The sequence below is a fragment of the Borostomias antarcticus genome, assembly GCF_949987555.1.
Source record: "Borostomias antarcticus genome assembly, chromosome: 4".
Lineage (NCBI taxonomy): Eukaryota > Metazoa > Chordata > Actinopteri > Stomiiformes > Stomiidae > Borostomias > Borostomias antarcticus.
This window is the reverse complement of record NC_140237.1, coordinates 13990270-14017769: the sequence shown is the minus strand read 5'-3', so window position 1 is coordinate 14017769 and position 27500 is coordinate 13990270. Positions and strand designations below refer to the sequence as shown.

Sequence of the window (27500 nt, the reverse complement as noted above, 5' to 3'; positions counted from 1 at the left end):
GATTCAGCAGTGATCTTTCTGGCCAGCCCTGGATGTGATATTTCCATGTGCTTCCTCCAGGGGGCACTGTTGTGGTGCTCCATCTTTATATGAATGAGACCAATGGCCAAAAGGCCCAGGAGGCGGATCTTTATCCAAAGTGTGCGTGTGTGAGAACAACACTGGCCACCTCCCCCTGTCTGCAGCCCTATATAATCAGCCTGTCTGTCGTTCTGCACCTCAAAGACAAGAGGGATTGCATAGAGTAGAAGCACTGACTTTGAGAGAGGAACAGCTGATACTGAGACAACAATCAATGACAAGTTCTTCTGAATTTGCATATTCAAGGTAATTTGCTCTTAAACTTTGTTTTGTGGTTACTGCAGAAATAGATATTTGAATTCAAAATGAGTAGTAGTAGCCTGGCTACATTTTGAAAATGGCACATTTTGATTTCAATTATTTTTCATAAGTGATGTGATATCTCTTTTAAAAATGTGCTCAAATGTGTGTGACCTAACCATATGTTCTTACTCTTTTGACAGAGCAGCAGAGACCCTTGTGATTCGGAGCCCATGTGGGTGTTGGAGCAGATCCGTGTGTCAGTGGAGAGGAACAACCCTACATTTACTCTAGCGGAATACAGCTTCAGACTCACAGATATCATGTTTGGGGATAAAACAGCCCACGAGAAGAGGAAAAAAATCACTTTGTGTCCTAATATCATCACTCCAAACACCATCCCTGAGTTCTTCATCCCACCTAAGATCACATCTCAGCAAGAGCTAAAGACGATGGATTGGACTAAACATGCTCCTGTAGTCAAAGGTTCTTCTGAGACGGAGAAGGAGGCATCGGCAAGAGAAGGGATGAGCACTCACATCATCCAGGTGGAAAACGTGGATGAGGTGTCTCACGACAACGGCTTCAGTGATGAGGAAAGCACCAACGCAGACCCCCAGAGCCAGGCAGCGCTCTCCCTCCCCCACCTGGCCAAGGCCCAGACATGCTACGGCTTCTGCACCTTACTGGAAAGCCCCCACACCAGAAGAAAGGAGTCTCTGTTCCACAGTGACCCCAGTACCTGCGGTGTCCCAGTAGTATCCCCCCGAAGCAGATCCAGCACTTACTCCAAATCCCCCCACTCTGCCTCATTCTGCCTCGGCAAACTCACCTCCAGACTGTCCCCAAGGGTGGTGGCACTGCATAAGCAGGGCACTTTGGACAGCGACACCACCTCCTCCGCCGACTCCTCCCCCTTTAGTTCCCCTTTACTGCCCAGGTCTCTGCCCAAAGCCTCCCTTCTAAAAGCCCTCAGCCACGAGAGGCTTCTGTCCAGGACTGTGAAGAAGGCCATGCTCTCAAGGAACCACTCACTGTCCACAGATGAGGGCAGCTCCACAGACAACAGCCCCAACATTGTCAGGAGGGCGTCGGAGGGCTTGGTGGAGCCCTTGCCCAGTACCTTCAACTTAGCACCTCCTGCTATTTTACCTGTGGACTTGGTGCTGTACAGAGAGAGAGTGATGAATGAGAGTTTGGTTCCCGTAGGGCGGCAGGGCACTTTGCGACTCTCGGCTGAGTACTGCTCAGACAACCAGAGACTCAGAGTGAGACTTATCAATGCAGAGGGACTGTATGGGATGTGTGTTGACCCAAAGAGCATCAACTGTAGTATCAGTATATGTCTTTTGCCAGGAAAGATTCAGAAGCAGCGGAGTACTATTATCAAGAAAAGCCGCAATCCCATATTTAATGAAGATTTCTTCTTTGATGGCATTTGTAAGGAAGAAATCGGCAACCGGTCTCTGCGCTTTAAAGTGGTCAATAAAATGTCCACAATGAAAAGAGACTACATTTTGGGGGACTGTGAGATTTTGCTCAATTGTGTATTGACAATGTGAAATATATTTGAAATGTATTTGAGACTATGTTTTCTACTTTTCTACTTATATTGCTGAAATTCGATTAAATTCAAACTCTATTCTATTACGGGAAACTAGGTGTGTGTCAAATGTTCACTCATCATGGCTATGATGGAGAGGTTGTTGCATACATATCCCATAATGCATACTGAAGCTGAAACATCATTTTTGCAGAAAATTACAAATTGTAACAACAAGCTAGTAGTGCTAAAACTATTATATGCAAATCAGATTCAGTATAACTTTTTAAATTGCACATCTAGCCTATGATATTTTCAGACAACAAATTATTATTATTTAAAGCCAAATCATTGAAAAATTAACCACGTGCATTACACTATTAACTACATTTGGATAAAAGAAGCAGTGATTCGACATGGACATTTTGCCAAGGAATACTCCCAACTTCACCATTACCTAGGCTTAACGAATCTAAACCACTAATTAAAACGGATCTGATAATGTTAAGGCTTAAATAGGTTCACATTCATTCATGCCTTATAGTGATTAAATAGCACACTCATCTCAGACCACATCTGAGCATCAGCGCAATTTCAAATCGATTTATCCCGATTTATCCTGCTGTAACTGTACGACTACAGACATCACTAGCCGAGTCTAGTGACTAATCAACCACCGAGCGATCGCTTTCAATTCCAGTGTTTGTCATTTCGTCAGGCAGAAATACACATCACGGGATAGTGTTGCCGGAGCACATACCATGTTACAAGGGTAGTGCTCTCCGAAATCGACAATGGTTTTCGAATCACTGGTCAGTGATCTACTGAACAGGTTTATCGGAGACTATGTGGAAAACCTGGATAAGTCCCAGCTGAAGATTGGCATTTGGGGAGGTAAGTTACTGAGTATATTGCGCGAGCAATCGCATATCAGCATCCAAATGTTGCAAGTCAGCCTCCTGACAGCATTTGTCTACTGACGCTGATGAGTAAAGAAATATCTGAAGAAATATTTACTAACGATGAGCGTATTTTGCCACGAATTCACGAGAGGGGTACATAACAAGCCTAGCTGCAGGACAAGTCTGCCTGCAATAACATTAGCCTATATCGGACGAATGCATTATACCTAGCTTACAAAAACAGATACACGATCTAACATATATCATTAGCCTACTTGGTGCAGTTTTGCTGTCAATTAATGAAATGTCTAACCTCTAAACACTCAGAACTGACAGGTCATGCTAACGTTAATGTTACCGTATAGCCGAGACAGCTATCTATCGATCTACCTATCTAAGTTAGCTTAGAGTTAGAGTCTTAGACTGTTAGTATGATCAACAATGAGAGCATGACAACAATTTCCTTTGGACTTTGCTTTATATGTTTATTATGGAAGCTCACATTAGTGAAGTTACCCCAAGCAAGGTAACTTCCTTATTCCTTTGCACCTGCCATACCCGTCTTGAACCAAAACCCCCTTTTGAAAGTAAAGAGCTCAAATTACAGCCCTACTCGATTTTCACACTCCCTGTTTGTAGACTGGTGACTATAAACCTTGACATAAAGGGCTCATGTTTTGTTTATGGGTGGGTTGTCTGTTCTCAGACACTGCTTTGTCATCTTGGGTTTGCAATACTGCAGCGCTGGTCTCTGTTATGTGTTCGTACTCATACCGCGTGCACTTTTACTCTGCAATTGAAAAGTACAGCCTTGAGGCACTTTGGTCTGAATGTGCCTATTATTTAGTTTAGCTAGCTAGATTGTGAAAAGAAAACCAGATGTAGGCTCATATGGGTGAGCTATTTTAATCACTTTATCAGCTAGCCTACTGTGTGACATCTTCAATTTGTATTCGCCAGATATTCTAGATTGATCAAAGACAGCCGGCGTCATATTTTAGCCCACGGATGTGTTATCGTCTACTTCACTGGTGACAAAACGCAGCAAACTAGAATCTTGCTTTTCTGCCTTAGTGCCAGTTGTAACATAGAATGTCTGCCATGCAGCCTACTGAGCTTATTGACTGTGTATGTGTAGATAGGCCTAGTCAGAGGCCTAGTCTAGTCACAGATAGCTGTGACTAGATAGACTTGCTGATAGGCAATCCTGTTTTTGTGGTCAACTGCCGACTTTTATGTAGGAGGCCTAGGCCCTCTAACAAACAAGGGAGAGTGGCCTTTTTAGAAAAGGGAACATCAAAGAATTTCATTAAAAAAAAAGGGAACCTGAAATCTAACTTGCCACGTTGTTGTTGATTTCTGCCTTGCAAAACAAGGAAAAAACTGATACTTCAATACCCACATCATATTCAAGTCACTAACCTTATCTTTTTTATTCGGTTCAGGAAATGTTGTTCTTGAAAATCTGAAAGTGAAGGAAAATGCTTTGGTAAGTATTGACAGCATAATTTACACCTGTGCTCTTCACATTCATCCCCTCACCTCAGCATTGCTAGATCAGGTGTTGATTGGTTAAACAAGCGTAGCAAACAGAATGTCAAACCCATCAGTTACGGCTGAGATCCCTCTGCAGCTCTCTGGCTGATGTGGCCATGGCTGCTAAATCAGAGCTGCTACTGAAGCCTGGTGTTCAATCAGTGAAAGTGTGACTGAACTCACACTGCCAGTGGGACTGGGCTGCTATGCCAAGAGACTGGCCATTTAAGGCTGTCATATTAACTGTATCTTTATGCATTCTGATCAACACTCCATCAGCTTTTTGTATTATTTCTGTTGCTATGCTATTATTTCTGTTACAGAGTGAGCTTGATGTTCCATTCAAAGTGAAAGCTGGGCAGGTTGGTAAGTATCTGTGCTTTCCCACTTTATTAACCTTGGAATTTGACATAGATAAATACATAAATAATATATTTGCAATGACTCTATTAAGCGTGTATGTGCTCTATCAATTCTCCATTGAGGCTGGTCTCTCACTGATCCACTCCAAGTACAGTAGCTCACTAATGAGACTGTTATTGAGATAAGCCAACTATAATCAGCAAACCACCATTTGACTGTGTACACAAAAAGAGCTGCTACATTGAAGATAAGTTTGAGGCAAACTCTCAAACTGTATCTCTGTTCAACAGTTATCTCTCATCTGCTCTAAATGCCTCACATGCTGAGGAGTGTCTCGCCCTTTTCTGAATGCCTCTTTTCTTCTGATCCTATTATACCATTAGGCCAACTGAAATCTGAGTGTAAGATCTTTGTAGTGAGTGTCCAGGGGCCAAAACATGAATTAGAGAAAGACTCAATGGGCCTTATACTGAAGAAACTGAATTAACGTAACTTGTTTTTGGACAGTACATTTTTCAGATTTTCATTAGGCAATGACTATTCTATGGCGACTGTACCTATTTCAAACATTTTATCTATAAATACTTTATATTTGGGTTATGGTTATGGTTAGGTTTAGGGTTAGGGTTGGATAGGTTTTGAAAACAGAATTTCCCAAAACAAGATGCAGCACTGTGAATAGTGGGCCGGTCTATTCTTACGGCCGCTGTGATTGGCTGTAGATACGGTGCCGTAAGAATAGACTGTGCCTTTTCATTATTCACTTTCCTTATCTGGCTCTGTTGTTAGCTGAGTCATAGACTAGCTAGCTTTGCTCATCCACCTGCCTCTTTGCTTACTTGACTGTTGTTACAAGTCAGATATATATATTTTGAAAACTATTCAATAAAACCTATGAATATTATTTAATGCAATAAATGCATAGAGTCTGCCATGGGCCGTCTTGTTTGCCTCCGGCTCTATTAGTAGTGTCTGGAGCAGGGTTTACTGAATGGTTTACTCTGTGAGCCGCTGGCTGCCATGTGTTGTAGTATTATTATTATTATTATTTTTTACGATGATCAAGATGATTAATGATCTTCCGAGCTCCTGATGTACAGTAGGCTACTTGTTGTTGATTGTACAGTAGGCTACTTGTTGTTGAGCCCCTAGTGGGACTAATAAAGTTGTTTGAATTGAATTGAATTGAATTGGGGGTTGACCCCAGCTGATAGCAGGGAACAGTATCTGTCAGCCAACAATATATATTTGTGTATGTATCCATTTTTTCCCTTACATATATGATGTTAAGGGTTGGCCCAGTGGATATGAACCCGGGTTAGGGTAAGTCATGTAGTGGGGTTGGGTGGAGGGATGGCCCAGTGGATATGAACCCGGGTTAGGGTAAGTCATATAGTGGGGTTGGGCGGGGGGTTGGCCCAGTGGATATGAACCCGGGTTAGGGTAAGTCATATAGTGGGGTTGGGCGGGGGTTGGCCCAGTGGATATGAACCCGGGTTAGGGTAAGTCATATAGTGGGGTTGGGCGGGGGGTTGGCCCAGTTGATATGAACCCGGGTTAGGGTAAGTCATATAGTGGGGTTGGGCGGGGGGTTGGCCCAGTGGATATGAACCCGGGTTAGGGTAAGTCATATAGTGGGGTTGGGCGGGGGGTTGGCCCAGTTGATATGAACCCGGGTTAGGGTAAGTCATATAGTGGGGTTGGGCGGGGGGATGGCCCAGTGGATATGAACCCGGGTTGGGGTAAGTCATATAGTGGGGTTGGGCGGGGGGATGGCCCAGTGGATATGAACCCGGGTTAGGGTAAGTCATATAGTGGGGTTGGGGGGGGGATGGCCGAGTGGATATGAACCCGGGTTAGGGTAAGTCATATAGTGGGGTTGGGCGGGGGGATGGCCCAGGGAACACGAACCCGGTTTAGTGTAAAGGATGTGGTTTTCATACATACATGTACCAACAGTTGAAGTAAAATGGGGTAGCAGTGAGAAGCCATAGTTATGTGGTGAAGAGATGAGTAGAGGAGGAGCCTAATCCCTTAAGTAGAGTAAAACGGTAACACTTTATCTGAAATGAAACGAGTGCACATAACTTAGGTAAATAAATATTTACAAAAAATAAAAACATTATTACTAGATAAAATAACATTTCTTGCAGAAAATGTGTGTGAATGCTGAACAGCTGAAAATAAATTGCAAAAGCATTGCTGAAAATGCATAGCCTAAATGAGGAAAAATGGTAACTAACCCTTTTAGTCCACAACACAGCCGCCCCTCCAAGGCAATGGTAGGGGAAACACTGTAACGTTATCCCTTACATAATTCAGCTGTCCTTGGAGTTGATGTTCTTGGTGTTGATGTTGAATGGTCTTAATGTTGGAGAACATACAAAACCAGGTACATTTGAGCTATTCTTGGTGTAATTCAATTGATCAAAGCCCCCACACAGTCAATAAATAATAAAGCGACTACAATTAGTGCAAACTAAACTGCTGGACACTACAAGTGTATCAAATAGCAAAGGGTATCTTAGATACACAAACGTAATATATCCAGTTACTTTTAGGCTGCTTCTCAACTTCTCAACAGTGCTTGCTCTGTTTTTCCAGGAAAGCTTACATTGAAGATCCCTTGGAAGAACCTGTATAATGATTCTGTGGTTGCAACTTTAGATGATCTGCATCTGCTTGTCGTTCCTGGAGCAAGTAAGTTAACTTTGTATGCTTAATTTCTCTGTATGAAAATCACCCGTGGAATTATTGATGGCTATTTTACACTCATTAATAAAACTTACTGTAAACGTACTTCTTATGCAACACCTTTATCCACTATTGAATAGGCTACTTATTGATGCAACAGTTAGACATTTGATGTTGTCACTTGTCTCAATACAATCCAACAAGGAAATGTTCAGCTCTGTCAATGTATTTCAGCTGAGACACAGGTATTGACGTGCCCTTACAATGGTAAGCGAGTCCAACTATCTGGTGGCTGGAGGCTATGTGGTGGCTGGAGGCTAATCAAGCGCCTCTCTCTTCTTTTTAACTAACATCATTCAAACTTTATGATAGTCCACTAGATTGTAGAATGAGTAGAAATACCAGTATTTCTTGGTCTATATATTGTGATTTATTCTGGAGCTTCTCCAAACTTTGCATTCTGGTATCCCATGTAGGTTTTGGGACTTTTTCCTGGTGATGGGAAGGCTTTGTCTTGTAAAATCACATAAATTATAGTAACACCGCGCTAACGATTACCTCGGCAAGGTTAGTTCATCCTAGTGGGTGCTATTAAAAGTCTATCTGGACCTCACCATTTTTTTCATGAATAACAACAAGTGACTTGCCAAACAATTGCTACTTCTTAAAATAAACTGCTGGCCCTTGGCTCAGACGGCTAACGTTAACACAAAACTATCATCAGATGATCTGCAACGCAGTTCGTATGGCTACTAGTACTAATCAAGAGAGATCAAACTGAAAAACTCAAACAGGCATGAATATTTGTAGCAAGGGATTTGCAGTAAGGTGGGTCTTTCACCATATTGGAGGATAGGGAGTGATTCTGATTGGTAGTGTTGGTAGCAGGCGCTCATTCTAGCCCAGATTCTCGATTAGCATGTCTCCAGACTTTCAGTGGCGGAGATCTCGCGAGAGTAATATTATATTAAAGGACAATGCTCGTTTTTGACAACCTGGACCTTATTTACGACATATTATAAGACGTTTGACTCACCGAGATCACTTTGGTGTAGTTCGGAGGCATGTAGAAGAAATGTAAAATCCAGTGCGAGCCAGTATATTTAGTAATGGCGGTGGTCGGGGCACTTAGAATGCAGTTTCTAAAAATCTATTTCCTGCCGCGAAACGGTTGTTTTCATCAATCTGTCTTGATGAATCGCTAGTTGTGCTTACATAGAGCATAGGCCTGTTGTGGTTTTCACATGCCATGATCTTTAGAAACGTCTTTCAAAACGAAATAGCTTCCTCACTTGCTCCAGCACGCATTCGCACAGCGCGCAATCGTTGCTCCAGCACGCTGTGCGCATGCGTGCTGGAGCAAGTGAGGAAGCTATTTCGTGTCTAAAGACGTTTCTAAAGATCATATTACAGAGGCATGTGAAAAACAACACAACAGGCCTATGGTCTATGTAAGCACAACTAGCGATTCATCAAGACAGATTGATGAAAACAACCGTTTCGTGGCAGAAAATAGATTTTTAGAAACTGCATTCTAAGTGCCCCGACCACCGACATTACATGGATATACTGGCTCACGCTGGATTTTAAATTTCTTCTACATGCCTCCGAACTACACCAAAGTGATCTCGGTGAGTCAAACGTCTTATAATATGTCGTAAATAAGGTCCAGGTTGTCAAAAACGAGCATTGTCCTTTAAGAGAATATTGTGTCAATGGCTCTCATTTACTAGCAATCAAACGACAGAAAACTGGGCGTACAGTCATTTTCATGCCAAGTTCGGCATTTATCAATTGGAAAAATATATTTTGTAAAGGCTTCTTCTATGTGTCATATATCCCTAACATAAATGGGTATAGCAGTTATTTTCCTACAGTACAGACGATGCAATGTATTGGTGACATAATTACTAGCAATCAAAATTAGCAAATGAAAAGCAATGGGTATAGGCTTTAGTCACTTATTTAAATAAGAGCTTTGACGGTCATCATATCGGTCATGCAGTGCTTGTCCTATCGTTCAGCCGAGGTGAGAGAAGCGATCAAGCGAAGTTGCTATTAACCCGATGCGCACCAGTTTCTATAGGCCTCCTGGTTGAAATAGGATATTTTACATTCACACAGGTGTTAGCTCTAATTTGATATTTTGTTACTTTGTAATTTATTGTCACAATAATCCATCTTTCTGTATGGAAGGTAAAATAAAGTTTTATTAGTATTATAAATCCTCAAACTGTCTGACCCCTTGAAATGAAATTGGCAGCATACGGGTGTTTGATAGAAGACGCTGTCCTGCCATCATTTATGCGCTCGGATCTGCGCTCTTTGATAAATGAGGGCCATTGTGAGCAACATAAGCGTATCCATGAAATCTATGTTAAATGTGAAATCCCTATAACAGGCATAGCAAGACAAAGCCTTGGCCAACATCAGTCTGGTTAAACCCTTTATCTGCCATTATGGAACACAGACGCCAATTTACTAACCCAGACACAGATAAAGGGTTGATATCTTCGGCTGAGGGGGTTGTGGTTTTGCTTGGAGCTTTCTGCGAGTTTCCAAGTTTTCTATCTTCCAAATGTTTTTCATTGGAGCTTAACATCTTTCTAGCTTTCTCTGGTTATTGGGATCATCACTATGTGATTAATGGTCACAGGCACTCTAAGTGGCACAGCGCCCTGAGTAAAAAGGAAGAATAGTATTTTCTTCTTTTTGGGAGAGGGGGTGGGGGCTCTCTACTGTATGTTAATCTGTCCCTATACTGTGGAGTTTCTTAGAATAACAACACGATACTTCTAGACTAACCGTCCATCTTTATTCTCCATCCACTCTACTCTGCTCTACCTCATCATCTCCACTTTAATCCCCCTTCCTGCTCTCTAGCTCCCCCTACCATCCTCCAACGATATGATCTAGGACATCACATATCCCCTTTGTTATAACATAACATTTACATCATCAACAACATTGTCAACATTACTGAACAATACAATCACTGACGAGGTTCTGCTGAACTGTCTATTTTACTGTTATTATACTGAATGCGAATACGAATACTTGTGATATTATATGGTACATTTGAACATGCTGAACTCTATTATAAGGTACATATGAACACACTTTAACCACAGAAGTCTTGACTATTAGAATTCACAGTTTCCTACCAACAATGCTCTTTAGATTACTGTTCTCTCATAACAGTCCTGTGCCCAAACGGGTCCTGTCCCTAAACCTCTCGCAGAGGAGGCTGAACACGTGGGGGGTCAGGGTGAACTTGGTCAGTGTCTCTGTCAGGCCCCTCTGGAGGAAGGGCGTGCCCAACGTTCTCTTGACTCTGAAGTAGCAAGGCTGGCGCCAGATAAGACGCATTCCAGGTAGGGCTGGGTATCGAGTCGAATTTCAAGATTCGATTCTGATTCACAAGGTTCAGAATCGATTATCACGATTCAATTTCGATTCGATTCAATATCAATTCGGTTAGTTTTACTGAAACCTGTTTTTTGTAGCTGTAATTAAGCAATAAACCACGAGAGGTCGTGTGTTATAGTGATTTTCTAACAGCTAGGGGGCGTTGTTAGGCACGACGCAAAGCGGAGTGCCTAAAACCCCCCTAGCTGTTATAAAATCACTATAACACACGGCCTCGAGTGGTTTATTGCTTTTATACAACGGTTACTACAGCTATTAGTGTAAAATAGACACACAGCCATGTACAATATTAACATTTATTCAAAACGAAACATCATTCCCTCAATTCCGCGGAGCAAAATAGTTCCCCTAACAAATGGGTTGCCAAGCAACAACAACAACTACAATGCATTGGATCAAATGGGAAGCGCATTAATACTGAAAATAGAATGATATGCGGTCCCAGGTGTGTGTTACAAAGTATTTTAACACGGCTTCCAGCCAATCAGAATCAAGAACCAGAACTAACCGTTGTATAATCTTAATTACATGACTGCCAAGTTATGCAACACATCAATACTAGGGCTGGGTATCGATACTGATTTCCAAAAATGAATGAATCATTGAATGCATCAATGAACTATTCATACCTTAATTTATTCATTCATTCATTAAATAAAAGATCGATTTTGGGATTCATGAATCGATTCTGAATCATTTGATTCAGAATCGATTAATCAATTTTTTTAAACCCAGCCCTAATTCCAGGTGCATCCATCAGACATGTGTACATGTATGTGTACAGGCCTCTTTGCTCAAGAACTTGAAGAGGATGAGAGTACTTTGACTGTCCCTTGCCTATGATACCTGGTCTCCTGACTCGGACCCAAGCACCCCTGAGAGAAGGGAACTGCTTTTGCCCCTCTTTTCTTGTCTGCATGCTCCTTCATCTTCCTCTGTTTCTCTCTGACTGTCTGTGCTGTGTCCTGTGCTCTTGGAGGCGTGACAGGCTGTGGTTGGTGGAGACCTGTCACATGGAGCTTGGTGTGTATCTGACTCCCATGCAGCAGTTCTGCAGGGGGGCACTGGGTGGTGGCATGCTTGGTTGACCGGTAGACATGGAGAAAGTCCCTGGTGAACGCCTTCCACTCCTTTCCTTCTATTCTGGCGGTCTGTAAGCCATCCTTCACACATCGATTGAATCTCTCGATCTCCCCATTGTCCTGAGGGTAGTAGAGGAGGAGCGTTTGTGTGCAATTCCCCTGTCCAATTCCATTTCCTTTGAAATGAGATGACTGCCATTGTGTGATATGAACTCTCTAGGATTACCTTGCCTGCTAAACGCTGCAGACAAGAACTGACGCAGAGGGAACTCGGGGCGTGAACGCAACCTCAGGCCACTTACTAAAGTAATCTATGAGGGTAATGTCAAAATGGCAGCCCGGTGCTGCGGACTCAAAAGGGCATACAATATCTATTGCAACCTTTTCCCCATGCAGCATCAGGGAATGGAACAGGTTGCATAGGCTTAGTATGTGTAACAGCTGTATTGTCATGGTGTTGACATGTGAGGCCGGATTCGATGGTGGCTTCGACTTGTGCGTCCATCCCTGGCTACCAGTAGAGGTCCCTGAGGCGTTGTTTTGTTCTGACTAGGGATGTTAACAGTTAATCGACTATCGATTTAATTGCTGATAAGAATTTACTAGAGTAAGATTTGGTTACTCGATTAACTGCTTGTTAATGGAACAGAATTTCTTTCTTTTTTTTAAACAAATGTCATCGGGAGTTGCATGAAATGTAATCATGATTTAGGGTCTGACTGCACATGAGGGCGCCACGCCATGTAGTGAAGGCTAATTGGGACGCTGGGAAATTTCAACGACACAGCGGAAGAAGACACAAAAATGAAGCGAGCAAAGCGCAGTCCAGCGTGAGACGTTCTTATCGATTAATCGACTATCGTTTGTTAAGGTTAACAGTTATCGATTAATGAAATTCCTTGAAATTTGCAACCCTAGTTCTGACGATGCCCTGGTGTGTCTCGCGGGCCAGCTGTATTAGTTGTAGTTGTAGATGCAGTGGTACCAGCAGACAAAATGCAGTGGTACCAGCAGACAGCGGTCTTCCAGCATAACACATCCATCCACAATGGACAGTTCAAATTTCAGTCTGTAATAGGCTGCCAGTGTAGAATCTGATAAATGATGGATGATTGATATTGAAGAGTTAATGGCTGAGAGGAAGTAGTACACCGGAACAGAATTGTAGATCAGGCTCAAGATTTATTGAGTCCAACAGCAGACAGATCCTGGATCAGTCACAGAGACACACTCCATTCAGAGTATAACAGCAGACAGGATCCTGGGTCAGTCACAGAGACACACTCCATTCAGAGTATAACAGCAGACAGGATCCTGGGTCACAGAGACAATTCAGTGTACTCTCGAAATCCAAGCTCTGCCTGCCTGAATTTGTACTTTGCCAGATTCGGTTTCAGCCCTGCTGCATCGATGGCCTGGAGTACTGCCCGGAGATGGGCGTTGTGTTGTTATCTGGTTTCACTGTGAATGATCACATCATCCAAGTAACACTGGCATCCTGGTAAATCTTTCAGTATGGTCGTCGTCAGGCGCTGGAAGCAGCTAGGCCCCGAAACCAGTCCATATGGGACACGTTTTAACCTAAAGAGACTCTCGTGTGATGAAACCTGTGAGGCAAAGCCCGTGTCCATCATAAGTTCCACCTGTTGTGTTGCCTTCCCCTAAACAGCCATCTGCACTGTGCACATGATTTCATCCCCATTGTGAGCTATATAATCTGCATTTGAGATTATAGTCACTTCAGGCACAGTGTTCTCTGCATGTTCCACACCATCATCTATTTCACTTTCTGTCTTTGGTCTCCTACACACCTTTGCAAAGTGTCCTTGCTTCTTGCAGTTGTTGCAGTGAGCCGACCTGGCGGGACATGATGGAAAATGAGCTTTATGATCGCGTTCTCCACATCTGAAGCATGTCAGCTGTCGTGGTCTCTTTGAAGTCGTAGATCCATGCGCCGCAGTTGGCGGTTCCTGTGTTGTATTCACCGGCTGCACAGCCATGGCTGGAGTGGACGGCGCTGTAGTTGCTGCTCCCCGTTCCATGATTCTAGCATCAGATGTGACAGATTCAATAAGTCCAGCAATGGTCATAGCTTTCTCCAGTGTTAGGGGCACCTCCAGCAACAAGCGCTCTCTCACACGGTTGGCGTTAGTCCAGTACGCTCTAAACAGGCTGATCTTGACATTATCTGAGCACCAGTGAACTATCTTTACTAACATGTTAGCTTGCATATAACATGCGGCGCTGTCTATACAAGTCATCATCATCAGACATTTGATCTGTGATGACATGTCCCAGATACTTAGCTTTACAGCAGACCGATAGAACTTCCCCTGACAAGTGAAATGATGTGAAGATTAGATCTTTGTCCCCTTTTGTTTTACAAATCATGACGACACTCTTTTTAGCATTGTATTTCACGTCAAATTGGACACCATACTCAAAGCATATATTCAACATCTGTTGAAACCTAGCACTGCTAGGAGAGAAGATAGACAGATCATCGGCATACAGAAGATGGTTTATCAGGGTGTTACCAATCATACATCCTGTTTTACAGTCTCTTAGCTGGTCAGATAAATCGTTCATGTACACATTAAAGAGGGCCGGAGGTGTTTTGGATGCTATGGTCTAGATCCCCATAGTAGATCCCCATCCCCATCCACAATACACTGGTATTGTGGCTAAGACACCTAACCCCAAATTGCTCCCAATGAGCAGGTTAGCACCTTGCATGGCAGCTACCGCCATTGGTGTGTGCGTGTGTGTGTGAATGGGTGAATGAGAGGCCATTGTAAAGCGCTTTGAGTGCCGCTAAGGTGGAAAAGTGCTATATAAGTGCAGTCCATTTACCATTTACCATAATACGAACTGGAGCTAGTGCAGATTTCCTGAAGTGCCTGTATTACCTTCAGGTTTTACAGGAGAGCCAGAGGTGCTGTATGTGCATAGTTGAATACACCAGAAGAATGAGGATCAAGAGTTCAGCGCCTGGTGAATGGAGATTATGACTGCAGGGACAACCTTTTCAATTTTGTGTCCTTGAATAGATTGAATAAGCTGTTATGCCTCACTTAAAGGTGATGGAGATTTTCAAAAGGAAATGATTTCTATTGAAATGAAAGAACACACTTGCACAATAGCTTGGAGGCTTTTAATATTTAAAAAAAGTGATAAAGACTCAAGGTTCATTCGTTTTGTCTGGGGAAATGAGAGCTGTTCCTCTCAGTAGTATGAGAGCATGTTGGGCTGTGTTCCTGTTGGGAGACTGGTGGGTAATTCATGGTGGATGTGCCCAGTGGTTGCCCAGCAGCACAGGTGTCTCTCTGTGTCTCTCTGAAAACAGAGTGAAAATTGAACCTCACATTGCCGGTTTAGGCCATGTGTCCACCGGGAGCTTGTATTTTATGTATTTTTTTAAGATGAAAAAGAGAGAGCTGGGCTTTTCTGTGCTAAACATTTTTTGTTGATGCGATAAAGAATAAACGCGGATGTAGCTGTATTATAGCAGCTGTAGTCAAGGCAGCTACAGATCTATTCCGTAGCTAACTAGCATAACATCACTGTTAATTATTTCATAAAAGGCATGCATTCTCCGACAATATAATTCAATCTGCATCACAGAATGTCTGTATACGATGTTCCATTATTAACTGCTTCAATACAATATTTAATTTCTGGTATCTGATGATAAGAGTATCTATTCATGGAAATTTACACTAGACATTCAGATTTATATTAAAAGGGATGGTAGTCATGTCATTTTCTTCATAAAGGACATCTCAAGAGAAATAGGTGTAGTTCTGGGAACCATGAGTTCTCCTATGTAGAGGTCAATGTTCCCTTCATTCAGAGAGAGGTCCACGGTGAATGTCTAAATGTGTGAAGTAACCCTGGCCAAACTAGCTGTGGCTGGACTCATCCATGCCTTAATAATGAACTAGACCCAGTGGCAGATGGTCCCCATACTTGCGTACACAGGAGCACACTTCCTCATAGCATACTCCCATCTAACTAGTCTGACTGGTAGCATACTTTGCAGAGTAGTACAACTACTTCTGTATTTATTTATTCATATGAACGGCCATTTGAATTCCCTTAAAAGTGTTTTTGATAGATTTGACTGATTTTGGGATACTCACTTTGCACTGTGTTCAAATCCTAATAAAAATAACACACGGAACTGTTTTAAAAATATACAATTTATCCACCCTCTTGTAACCTTGTTTCCATCTCTGGACCTGTGCTGTCTTTCTGAAGCGATCAAGTATGACCCGGTCAAGGAGGAGCGCTACTTGCAGGAGGCCAAGCAGAAGGAGCTGCAGCGCATCGAGGAGGCGTTGCAGATGGCTGCGCGCAGAGGTGAGGCCGCAGTCTCAACACGGACTAAACCACTCCTCTTTCTCAACACGGACTGAACCACTCCTCTTTCTCCTCGGGGTTTCTGTCACTAATACCATGCTGGATGATGTCAAATGCATGAACTGTAAAGTTGAAGATTTTTTTTTCACAAAATGAAATTAGCTATTTACTGTAATCAGGATTTTCCTAACTCATCCTTTGAATGAGGCAATTTTGTAACTTACAAACGTATCTTTGGCACACTCCAAATGCTCTTAGCTTATTGCTTTTCCATTGTTTATGTCTTTCATCAGCTGTGCACATCAGCATACGGTAGCATGGATGCTAATAAGCAGGCTAACGCCCGGTTAGAACACCTTAATAGTCAATCTCCCACTTCCTCTGGCATTATTCCTCTCTCCCTGCCGTCTCTCTCTCTGGTGACCGTGCACTACAGCGCAGATGGTAGAATACTAATCGCTCCCGTGTGTTGATGTTGGTGACACAGAGAGGGGACAGCACTGCTGACTGCTCATTGTCACTTGACCTTTCCTTGGCGGTTTGGATCGCTATGGCGACCAACTCCTTTCTCACCTGTGATCAGAGAGTGGTCCACTTAGCGGATAGACTTTCATTAAGGATGAAATCAATGTTGCTGAGTCACCTAGCACTTTCACACAGTAGAGAGACTAGTGACATTCAGAATTTATTGTTGAAGTGAATGAGCGTGACCAAGCTAGCTGGTATGCTGATGGATGAACGGATGTTTTAATGGCTACTGTCTCTACTGTTTACCTTTTGCTTACGCTGGACACAGACTGTCAGACAGGAGAGTACTTGTTCAATCTGGAGAGTGTTGTGTACAAGGAGCCCCAGCACGGTAGGTTCTGTACTATACTGCTCAGGCTAGTGTTAGCTATGGACCATTAGCCATTAGCTGTGGGCATGGGTCCCACCAGAACCGTTATACCAAAGCTGCCCAACCAATGTCTTATAAAAACACTCACTTTTGTTGTAGCCTGCATTTTGTAGACAAAATGAATAGATATTTACCCACACTGGGCATAGAATGAGGAACTTGATGGGGAAAAGGCAGTGGAAGTACAGCGCAATGATACCCCAAAGGTTTTACTTCTGTGAGAGTAATAGAGAAAGCATTTGCAAGCATCTGCTTGTTTTGTTTTTAGATATTTTATAGAATAGAACATGAAAATAAACACTTTCCAAATTCCTCTTTTTAATTTCTCTTCTGTCATTGTCACAGCTAGATTTCTGTTTGGCTTCACTGAGGGGCTCACCTATCCACTAACAATTCTCCCTCTCTTAATGCTGCACTTACATCGTATAAAGGACGTAAGCATAAAAAACATAAAAAAGTCTTTAGGAAATCTAAACGGCATGAACACAAACAAGGTATGTACTGTTTCATGTTGTGGTTGTGTGATAGGTATTTCCAGTGCAATATTTTTTATTTATATTCTTGTTGTGTGACGTTATATTCTTATGTGTGATGTTGTCTGTATTTTGTGATGTTGTCTGCACACTGTGATGTTGCATGTTGTCCAGTGCACTCAAGTTGAGGCTAATTTAATTCGTTGTATGAATGACATTAAAGACATTCTATTCTATAGTGACACTTTTAAATCACATTGCCTTGGATTCTATATACTTCTTTAGCTTTCAATTTGAACATGTAATTTTATACGTACTGTATTGATTCCCCAAACTACTAACACTACAATGGATTTGAAGCTACTTATATGTGAATATCTTCTTGTGGCATTTCAGAAAAGCCTCAGGATGAGAAAAAGGACACGTTCACTGAAAAGCTGGCTACACAAGTCATCAAGAACCTGGAAGTCAAGATCACCAACATCCATATCAGATATGAGGATGATGTGAGTCCCCTAGCCTGGGATTCATTCCAAGGATCATTTTTACCTAGGACTCCCCTTGCAGATGACGGTGACAGTTGGGTCACGTATTAAAAAGTAATGAACTAGGATCTGTGTGTGTGTGTGTGTGTGTGTGTGTGTGTGTGTGTGTGTGTGTGTGTGTGTGTGTGTGTGTGTGGGCGTGTGTGTGTGTGGGCGAGCTATGATTTGTACCTCCTGTCACCAGCAGTGTGATGGTTTCTGTTTCAGCTGTCAGACCCCCTGCGCCCTCTCTCCATGGGAGTCACCCTGGCTGAGCTGAGTCTACAGGTGGGAAACACATACACACACAGATATACACACACACATAAACACACACATATACACACACAGATACACACACATATACACACACATATACACACACACACATACACACACACATATACACACACATATACACACACATACACACACAGATACACACACATATACACTCACACACACGCATACATACACACACACATATACACTCTCTAACAATTAAACACACATTTGATTAGCTGAATGTAAGTTGTGAAATCACCAGCATTCATACCAATTATCTTGTAATTAATTATACTTAACACCATGGCTTTGTCACATACTTTTTAACATGATTCAGTTACATGGAAAATGAGCACTTGAATACCCAAAATAAGCCAAGAAAACTACAAAAAGACTGTGATAAACAATGTATGCTGTTCTCCCTTCTCTATTTCTAGACAGCAGATGAGAACTGGAAGACATGTATACTAAATGAGGCAGCCAAGATCATCTACAAGGTACCAGCTGTTTTGTCTACATGCATACTGTACATTTACATGCACTGTGTTCGTGCACTATGTTCCTGATCATATTGTGAGCCATATCTCATCACATTCAATTCAGGAATCTGGCTTTACTAACAGCCTATGACAGCCTTTTGTGCTGTTGCATGGTGGTGCTGAACTGTCCCGTCTGTTGCAAATGAGAGACTATCCACTGACCTCTGACCTCTTCTTCTTTTCTCTTTCCAGTTGGGTCAGCTAGAGTGTCTGTGTGCGTACTGGAATGTCAACAGCCCCATGTTCTACAGAGGCTCATGGGAAGAGATTGTGGTAAGACATTTGTCAAGTTTATTTGTATATTATTTATATATAATAGACATATTATTTGTCAAATGTATAAAAATGACAAAGGCTTGAAAGATAGGCAATGATGGAATACAGTGCATCCGGAAAGTATGTGAAGGGATATTCATTTGTTGCGGTGTGGGTGACACGTTACTGTCGAGCCATAATGCACGTTGTTTACATTCTACTTTCACAACACACGCATGGATCACTATGGCTCACTCGTTTGTCTTTTTAAATGTCAGAACAGTAGCTGTCGTAAATAGGCCTCTCCTCATGTTGGCTGTTGACACAAGAGGAGATTGTTGCTGTCATTAGCATGTTGGAAACAGCTGGCTCATGGTGATGGTTGGAAATGTCCTTGTCAACACTGCTGCCGGGGCGTGGGGACAGTCTCTTATTCAAGGTATCAGGTGGCTAGCTGTTAGAGTAAACCACTTATTTCACAGCTTTCACAGAGGAAATGATGTTGCATATTATTTAAGTTATGAGAATAGAGTGGTGAGGTCTGATGACACTTCGTAAAATTAATGGGATTTGCGAAAAATGCTGAAAATAAGGAATGTTTAACTGAGACTCCCAGAATAGAGTACGTTTTGTTCTAAAAGTTAAAATATTCATTGAAGATGGGTTTTGTGAATTTTGAAGCCTTTTAGTTGGTTCTGAGGTCGATTTTGCTAGTGTTAAACATTTTTAAAACTTGACTACATGAGTCGAATCTCTTTCTAATGTGCCACCATTTTTACTGGCCTAGCTAAATAAATGCATGTGGAATTTGTGTTGTAGCTGTCCATTTAGGTCCAAAACTGTGAAAAATGAATGGGGTTTGCAAAAAAAGGCTGGAAATAAGGTATGTTAAAAAAAAAATATCTTAGTTAGATTGAGCTAGCTAAGGCAGTTTTGGATTTATATGTTGGTATTTATTTTGGGTAATCTCATGTCCTCTAGTGCTAGCTCAGGTTATGAAAAAAAAAGTGCAGCCATTTAAGAACCTAATGGCGGCAATGCTAACTTTTCAGTCTACAAAATGACGACATCGACCCTTCTTCATAGTGATGAATTCTGTATAGATAGACGATGATAACAACATGGCACATGTGTTGAATTAGCGCGTCTTTCCCAGAACGCTGCCCTGCTTGAGTTAAAGCTGTTTCCAGATAAGTGCAGAGCTGATGGTGGATGGATCAGGCTTAATCTGGGTTTCAGATAGTTTTATAGCCTCTGCTGTAGTCTCTCTCTCTCTCTCTCTCTCTCTCTCTCTCTCACACACACACACACACACACACAGACACACACACACACACACGTACACACACACGTACACCAGAGATAAACGGATGAGTTTTTTTAACAGCTGCAGACACTGCAGCTTTGGGTAACGGTTGCCTCAGGCTACAGCACATTATTGGGCTAAGTGAAGACTATGTGGACCATGCAGTACGTGACCAGCCCAAACTAGATCTATCCGGCCCGGTCTGCCTCTGCTCAGAATGACATCACCGTCCACTCTGACCGGTCAGCTGGAAGGGGCCTGACATGCAGCCGACTTGATGTGCCCTCTGACGCTCCCACGGACCGAGATGTAGCCAAGTGTACAGATTGCTTTTCTCATTAATTCAGTTGATGGGATTGAGTATAGAATATCGATGGAATGTTTGCCACTTGGTTTGAAGTTTGTGGTACAGAGATAGAGGCCTTATATTTATTTCTGTTGGCTACCAAGATGACATACACTTATGTCTCAAATATTCAACATTCATATATTTGGTTGACTGTGAGAGACTTTTTATTTTTATTTTTTACAATATATTTATTGATTTGAACAAAAATGGCCGGTACATTGTGAGGTCTATAACAGACTAAATAGAGATGAATAAACAAACACAAAATACCAAATAAAATAAAATAAAACAAACAATAATAATAATCATCATCATAAATAAAATACAAATAAATAAATAAACATTAACATCAGCGTAGCTTCTTATATTCAACATTGTGGATTCTGGGTTAATAACACTACCATTTGGTTAGTCAAGAGAATGCCTGCAGCATAATAGCAGAGATATCCGGCTCTAGATAGTTCAAGTAAGGTTCCCAAATATTATAAAATTGGTCTGTTTTTGTATGCAGTAGACACATAAGATATTCCAATGGTACTAAATCCTATAACACTCTTTGCTATCCTTTTACAGTTGGTGCTTTTTCACTGACCCACTGAAATCAAATATTTTTTCTTGTTGCGTAGATCAAAAATACAGTGAGTCTCTATTTATTTGTTGATATTACTTCTCTTCTTAGGAGGCCCAGGATAAGAGACATGGTAACGTTAACAGCGTTAAGTAGCTGAGTGTTCAGTGAGCGAATGCTCACTCTGAGCGTTTTTTTTCCACTTAACGGTCTGCTCTAACAGCGCTGAGTTGCTAGGAGACGAGAACTTTAATCACCACCTGTTGTCTTTCTGCAACCATAGCTAACGTAGGTCCAAATGGCGAGAAAGCTCTCTTAAATGTTATTTATTTACCTTCACTTATACGTCGAAGTTCTTCTTCGGTTACAAAAACGGATCTTTTCGGCATCCTTTCGGCATCCATCTTTATTTTATTTTTTTGTTCAGTGATGATGATTATGACGTGATGTTTGGCTCAAACAGATCATTGTTCAAAACTGCTCACTTGTGCCCTGAGCAGATCAGTCTGAGCGTAACTGAGCAACCCGTTAAGTGAATTTTGATCACTGATCGCTGACTGAGCGCTCAGCTACTTAACGCACCCACTGGGTCCATCTCCAGTTCTTAATCTAGTATCTTCCCAAATTCAACTAATATGTTAGACCAGTACCTTTGCAGTTTGTGACATGACCAGAGACAATGAGTTAAAAGTGCCAATTTCTGTGACTGTGAGAGCCTTTGAACCTGTTTTGTTGGCTCAGTGTGCCAGTCAACAACATCTTGTCTGTTCAAAGATTTTTTCACCTTTGACATGAATTAGTGAATTCTGGTTAATGATTATCCAGTTTGTCACGAGGCAGCTGTTTTAGACTCATCCAGAATTCTGAGACCCACTATTCAAATCAAATCGAATTGTATTTACAGTATAGTATACAGCCCATTTAAATGTAGCATTACAAAGGGCTTCACAAGAAACCCCAGAAGCCACTGTAAAAACATCCTCACAAGATCACAAGGAAAAGATGAATTCCATCCACAGAACACTGTTTTGTTTTTTTAAGAGTCCGTTTCCTAAGATAGCATATATGTTGTAATTTGTTCCACAACCTCCCCCTGCAAACATCATGATATTCAATGAGGACATTGTTAGTCATCATAAACCATGACTGGGTTGTGCTGTTCTTGGTACTGGCTCATTCAGCTGTCTCTAACACTATGCCCTTTAATGCCCAAGCCTGACGCAGTGACATGTTTTATGGCCGAGCTTTTCACTGCTCATAGTAATAGTCAACAGCAGCCATATGCCATGGTCTTCAGATAACATGGGCTCATATGGCAGCATCCACGGATGTTAACATCAGATGATCTGACAGAACACACACTATATATCTTCGCACTGTCTGTCTCTGTCTCTGTCTCTCTCTCTCTCTCTCTCTCTCTCTCTCTCTCTCTCTCTCTCTCTCTCTCTCTCTCTCTCTCTCTCTATCTCTCTCTCTGTCTCTCTCACACACACACACACACACACTGAGCATTAGCACTTTGGATTAAGCCTGGACCCTGAACCACTTTGACTTAGCGCCACTGTTAATCAGTATTAAACATTGTCCAATGACCAATATTGATTCTCTAATCCCCATCTAAACTGCCATTGACATCACACTACGTATGCTTGAAGATTGACGTAGACAGAACCATGAATACTGGTGGAATAAATAAATAAACTTGCCTTGCCTTGCCTTGCCTTGGAAGTGTCACAGATTGCATTTAGAATTTTGCTTTTGCTTAAACCTATTTTGTCTTGTTAACACACCAAGGATGTGTAAAACTCTCTTCTCTTGAGCTCCTCACACATTCCTCTCCCTACATTTCATGCTCTTCTCTCTGCTTGTGCACATTTGTAATTTCCTGTTCGATACACTGTACTACACACATTCTACTGTATGAAGAAATTCAACCTGGATACAGACTGAATTATCAAAGCCATGTCTGTGTCTTACTTTTAAGCCATGGGTATCCACTGTATGAACAGTGATACAGTAGTATTAGGGGGACAGTTCAAAGGAGGATAGTCCATAGCCTGTTGCGTGTGTGTGTGTGTGTGTGTGTGTGTGTTTTGTATGTGTGTCATCTATCTGTGGAAATTGTATTAAGGTGTTATGCAATATTGTCTTAATACCAATTAGGCTGTGAATACACACGGGTCTGCATTGTAGCAGGAGTGGCGTCTGACGCACCCGGGATGTGATGTGGAATCTGAGCTGGGGAGGGAGGGGGGGGGGGGTGTGGACAGAGGACAGATCACTATAGACCGCTCCAGCTGCTCCTCGGTCCAGATAGCAGCCATGCTCCGGTATACTGTAGCTCTGAATAACCATGTACTGTATTCCATACCAGGGTTTAGAGTCACTGCGGTACTGTGCGTTTGAAAGTAGGAAATCAAATGTGACCTGAATGAAAAAGTATTTAGTTATGCTGCGTTCAAGTACACCTCGGAAATATCGTATTTAGAGTAGTGAGTTATGAGCACATGAACGGCCCCCCAAAGTCATAATTACGACTGGGAAATTGAGAATTAACGATGATACCCGAGTTTCCGAGTTGTGACGTTGCGTGTCATTTTGGATCAGTGGCGTCTGGTGGGTCCTGGCACCGCGTCTGCCAGAGCCAGCGAAGCGCGCTCTCTTTGTCTGAAGGAGGAGCTTGTTAGCCCGAAACGCCACCTCGCTGTCAATAAACAATCCTGGGAGCATATTTCTGGTGTGTAGACTCTACTCTTCCTGGCTCGTTAGCCAACTGCCTTCAGCCGGGGCTTCAAATGCTGACTGGGGCTTCTCTGAGGGTTCCTCTCTGGGTTCCTCGGCCGGCTCTACCTGTTCGGCGCTGTCCGTGGTGCTGAAAAGACGTGGCGCGCCTGGGGCTGTCCGTTTTGGGTTCGAACACGTACCTGTGGCAACCTCACTCCGGGCCGGGACAGGGAGGATGCCACCATACTGTATATTTATATATTTATATATGTTTTCCAACCGTGACTAAGTTATTCATGCTGTTAGGTGGGGAGTCTGTGAGGTTAGAGACTGGCAGTGCGCTCTACTTCCACGATTGACATCCAGGCATCCGGTGAGAGGCTCTGGCTGTGTTCCGAATCGCATACTACCCTACTATATAGTATGCCAAAACAGGATGTAGTATGTCCCAATACATAGTATGCCACATGCAGTATGGCAAAAATACCAGGACGTCCTACTACATCCGGTCGTATTTTGCAGTATGCAAGCCAGCAGGCTTTTCTGGCTATTCCTGTGCGCAGCGGAAATGTGCGTCACGTGCGAGTCGTGACAGCTGTAGACGAATGTCGCGTTATGGACACCGACGGATGTGGGCAAATTTCAAGGCGCAATGTTATGACAAGGTAGTATGTCCCAATCGGATGCCTACTGCTTGCAAAGTACGTACTTTCTAAGGGCAGCTGTAGTATATACTTGAAGTAAGAAGTAGAAGTATGCGATTCGGAACACAGCCTCTGTCTCTGTGAATGGCGCGGATGCATTAGCATCTATTAATAGCAAGGCTCATGTCCCCCCCGCGACCCCACTGTGACTCTATACCCCCTGCACCTCTTGCACACGACCCCTGATTGTTCCACACAACTTAACATCACACACACTCTACACTCACTGTACATAACACAGCTCATCCACCACACTGCAATATACACACACACACTGTACACTCACCACACCCCATTCTCTATATACTGAACATACTGTAATTGTGCATCAAGATGTCATGTCATGACAAAATGTGTTGTTTTGTGCTGTTGAACAAGTACTGTAGGCAAGAACCAAGCCCTTTACATCTCAGACTGAACATGATGGCTTGTCCTCTTCTGTCTCGTCTGTGTCCCTGCAGGAGAAGCTCAAAGCAGGCATCAGCACCAAAGACCAGGAGCTCAAAGACTACCAATACAGTATGTTCAACATAATTAACATCATTTCCATTTGAAGGGAGGGAGCTACCCTTCATTCTCTTTCTATTAAAGGTTTCTCCCTGCTTTCCATGACAACCTATCCAAGTCTCAAGAGGAAATCATGGATATTCTACCTTTTATCATCAGACAGCTTTTATCTTCCCCTCCGAGTGACACCGACACACTGGGTGCCAAGTGCACGCATGCACGCACGTGCACACACACACACACACACACACACACACACACACACAGACAGACAGACAGACGGCTCCAATGGACACATGCACACTGGGTGCCACCATCGCACACACACACACACACACACACACACGCTCACACACAAGCAAACTCACACAACACACATGGATGTTTAACCTCTCCTCCCTCTTAATATCGGAGGGAGATTGATGGGACAGGTTTATACCAGAGCTAGATGGTCCCTCCATAAAGTGGCGCCATTCCGGAGCAGCGCCTGGCTAGCGTCACAATCCGATTGGATAGCTTATAATCAGTCATATTGTCCTGTTAATACTACTTTAAATATGTGTTACTGTCATTGAGATAGCCGTAGATGTCTTTAAACGTTTATAGGGAGCGTTAATACCTTACTAATAACACGTTCTGGGTCGGAACAGGATGTTGTTCTCATGAACAGACTGCAGGAAATTGCCTTCCCTTGCCAGAGGCAAAAATAAAGAAATAATAAAAATAATCATTATTCCATTTTACTTAGCCTATATTAAATAATATTAGTTCTTTATAGTGTAATGCAAACGTGTGCTTGTTAGTTGTTTATTTGTTTAAATAGCCTATAGATATTGTTATTCGTCCCGTTTTACTCTGTGAAAGCCCCGGATATTGCATCATATACTGTAGTATTGCTGCGAGGCGTCGGCTATGCTGATCATTTGCTGACTCACCAGACGCTGGAAATAGCCTGTCTAATGCAGGGATATAGACATCTGCTGTTTTTACATTACATTTTTACAGGGAAAAAGTAGAAAATTAGGAAGTAGAAAATCATTTGATTGTGCGGCCACCACGACACAAATTGTAGGCCTACAGGTTATTTCGTTCTAATAAAAAGTTTCAATCCTTTATTAACTGGCCTTTTCGTTTAGTAAATTATTTGATTAATTGATTTAAAACAAATAGCAAACAAGTCTCATGTCAGTTTTCTGTAAAATCATTTATATGTCAAAAGCGTGGCGCGGGAACGGACAGTGGCGGGAATAAGAAGGTTGCGGTTTGGCCGTGGCGCGGTGTTTACCCTAAACTTCAGCAGGAAACCGGTGGCCTGTCCGCTCCAAGTAGGAAATGAGTCCTTACCCCAAGTGAAGGAGTTGGGGGTCTTGTTCACGAGTGAGGGAACCATGGAGAGGGAGTTTGGCCGGAGAATCGGAGCAGCTGGTGCGGTTCTGCAGTCGCTTTACCGCACTGTTGTGACGAAAAGAGAGCTGAGCCAAAAGGCAAAGCTCTTGATCTACCGGTCTATCTTCATCCCCACCCTCACCTATGGTCATGAAGGATGGGTGATGACCGAAAGAACGAGGTCACGGATACAAGCGGCCGAAATGAGTTTTCTCCGGAGGGTGGCTGGGGTCTCCCTGAGAGATTGGGTGAGAAGTTCAGTCATCCGGGAGAGACTCGGAGTAGAGCCGCTGCTCCTTTGCGTCGAAAGGAGCCAGTTGAGGTGGTTCGGGCATCTAGTGAGGATGCCTCCTGGGCGCCTCCCTAGGGTAGACCCAGGACTAGGTGGCGGGACTACATCTCCGCACTGGCCTGTGAGCGGCTTTCTGGATGTGGATGTGCTCCTCACTGCTCTGTACTGCCCACATAGCTGACTTATGACTGCCTTCTGATGTTCACCATCTGTCTCTCTCTCTCTCTCTCTCTCTCTCTCTCTCTCTCTCTCTCTCTGCAGTTTTCAAACCCATCTTTGCCTCTGCTAAGATGTGCATCAACCCCAACGCTGAGATTGAACTCAAGTCACCCAAAGCCAACCTGTACCTGGAGGTGCAGAACATAGCAATAGAGATGACCAAGCCCCAGGTACCAGGATATGGAACACACACACACACACACACACACACACACACATACACACACATGCAAACACAC

The 27500-nt window shown here is 42.8% G+C and overlaps 2 protein-coding genes across 3 annotated transcripts in view; both read left to right on the top strand.

Moving 5' to 3' along the window:
* Positions 1–554: 554 nt before the first annotated feature.
* On the top strand, positions 555–1883 carry LOC311308380 (C2 calcium-dependent domain-containing protein 4C-like; the record flags this gene model as incomplete). Its single annotated transcript, XM_084437339.1, has 1 exon — positions 555–1883. The coding sequence occupies one exon, from the start codon at positions 555–557 to the stop codon at positions 1881–1883; it is 1329 nt and encodes a 442-aa protein (XP_084293465.1).
* Positions 1884–2604: 721 nt separating this feature from the next.
* The window catches only part of vps13c (vacuolar protein sorting 13 homolog C), a 77352-nt gene continuing 52456 nt past the window's right edge, over positions 2605–27500 (top strand). Inside the window, exons 1-12 of one of the 2 annotated variants that reach the window (XM_084436540.1) lie at positions 2605–2758; positions 4212–4255; positions 4626–4668; positions 7270–7365; positions 7594–7626; positions 16131–16232; positions 18000–18109; positions 18356–18415; positions 18850–18909; positions 19144–19224; positions 25319–25376; positions 27304–27431. In XM_084436540.1, coding sequence (XP_084292666.1) covers positions 2659–2758; positions 4212–4255; positions 4626–4668; positions 7270–7365; positions 7594–7626; positions 16131–16232; positions 18000–18109; positions 18356–18415; positions 18850–18909; positions 19144–19224; positions 25319–25376; positions 27304–27431 — 915 coding nt within the window. In that variant the 5' untranslated portion in view covers positions 2605–2658. The remainder of the gene's footprint in view (positions 2759–4211; positions 4256–4625; positions 4669–7269; positions 7366–7593; positions 7627–16130; positions 16233–17999; positions 18110–18355; positions 18416–18849; positions 18910–19143; positions 19225–25318; positions 25377–27303; positions 27432–27500) is intronic. The other variant, XM_084436541.1, reaches the window with a different exon arrangement.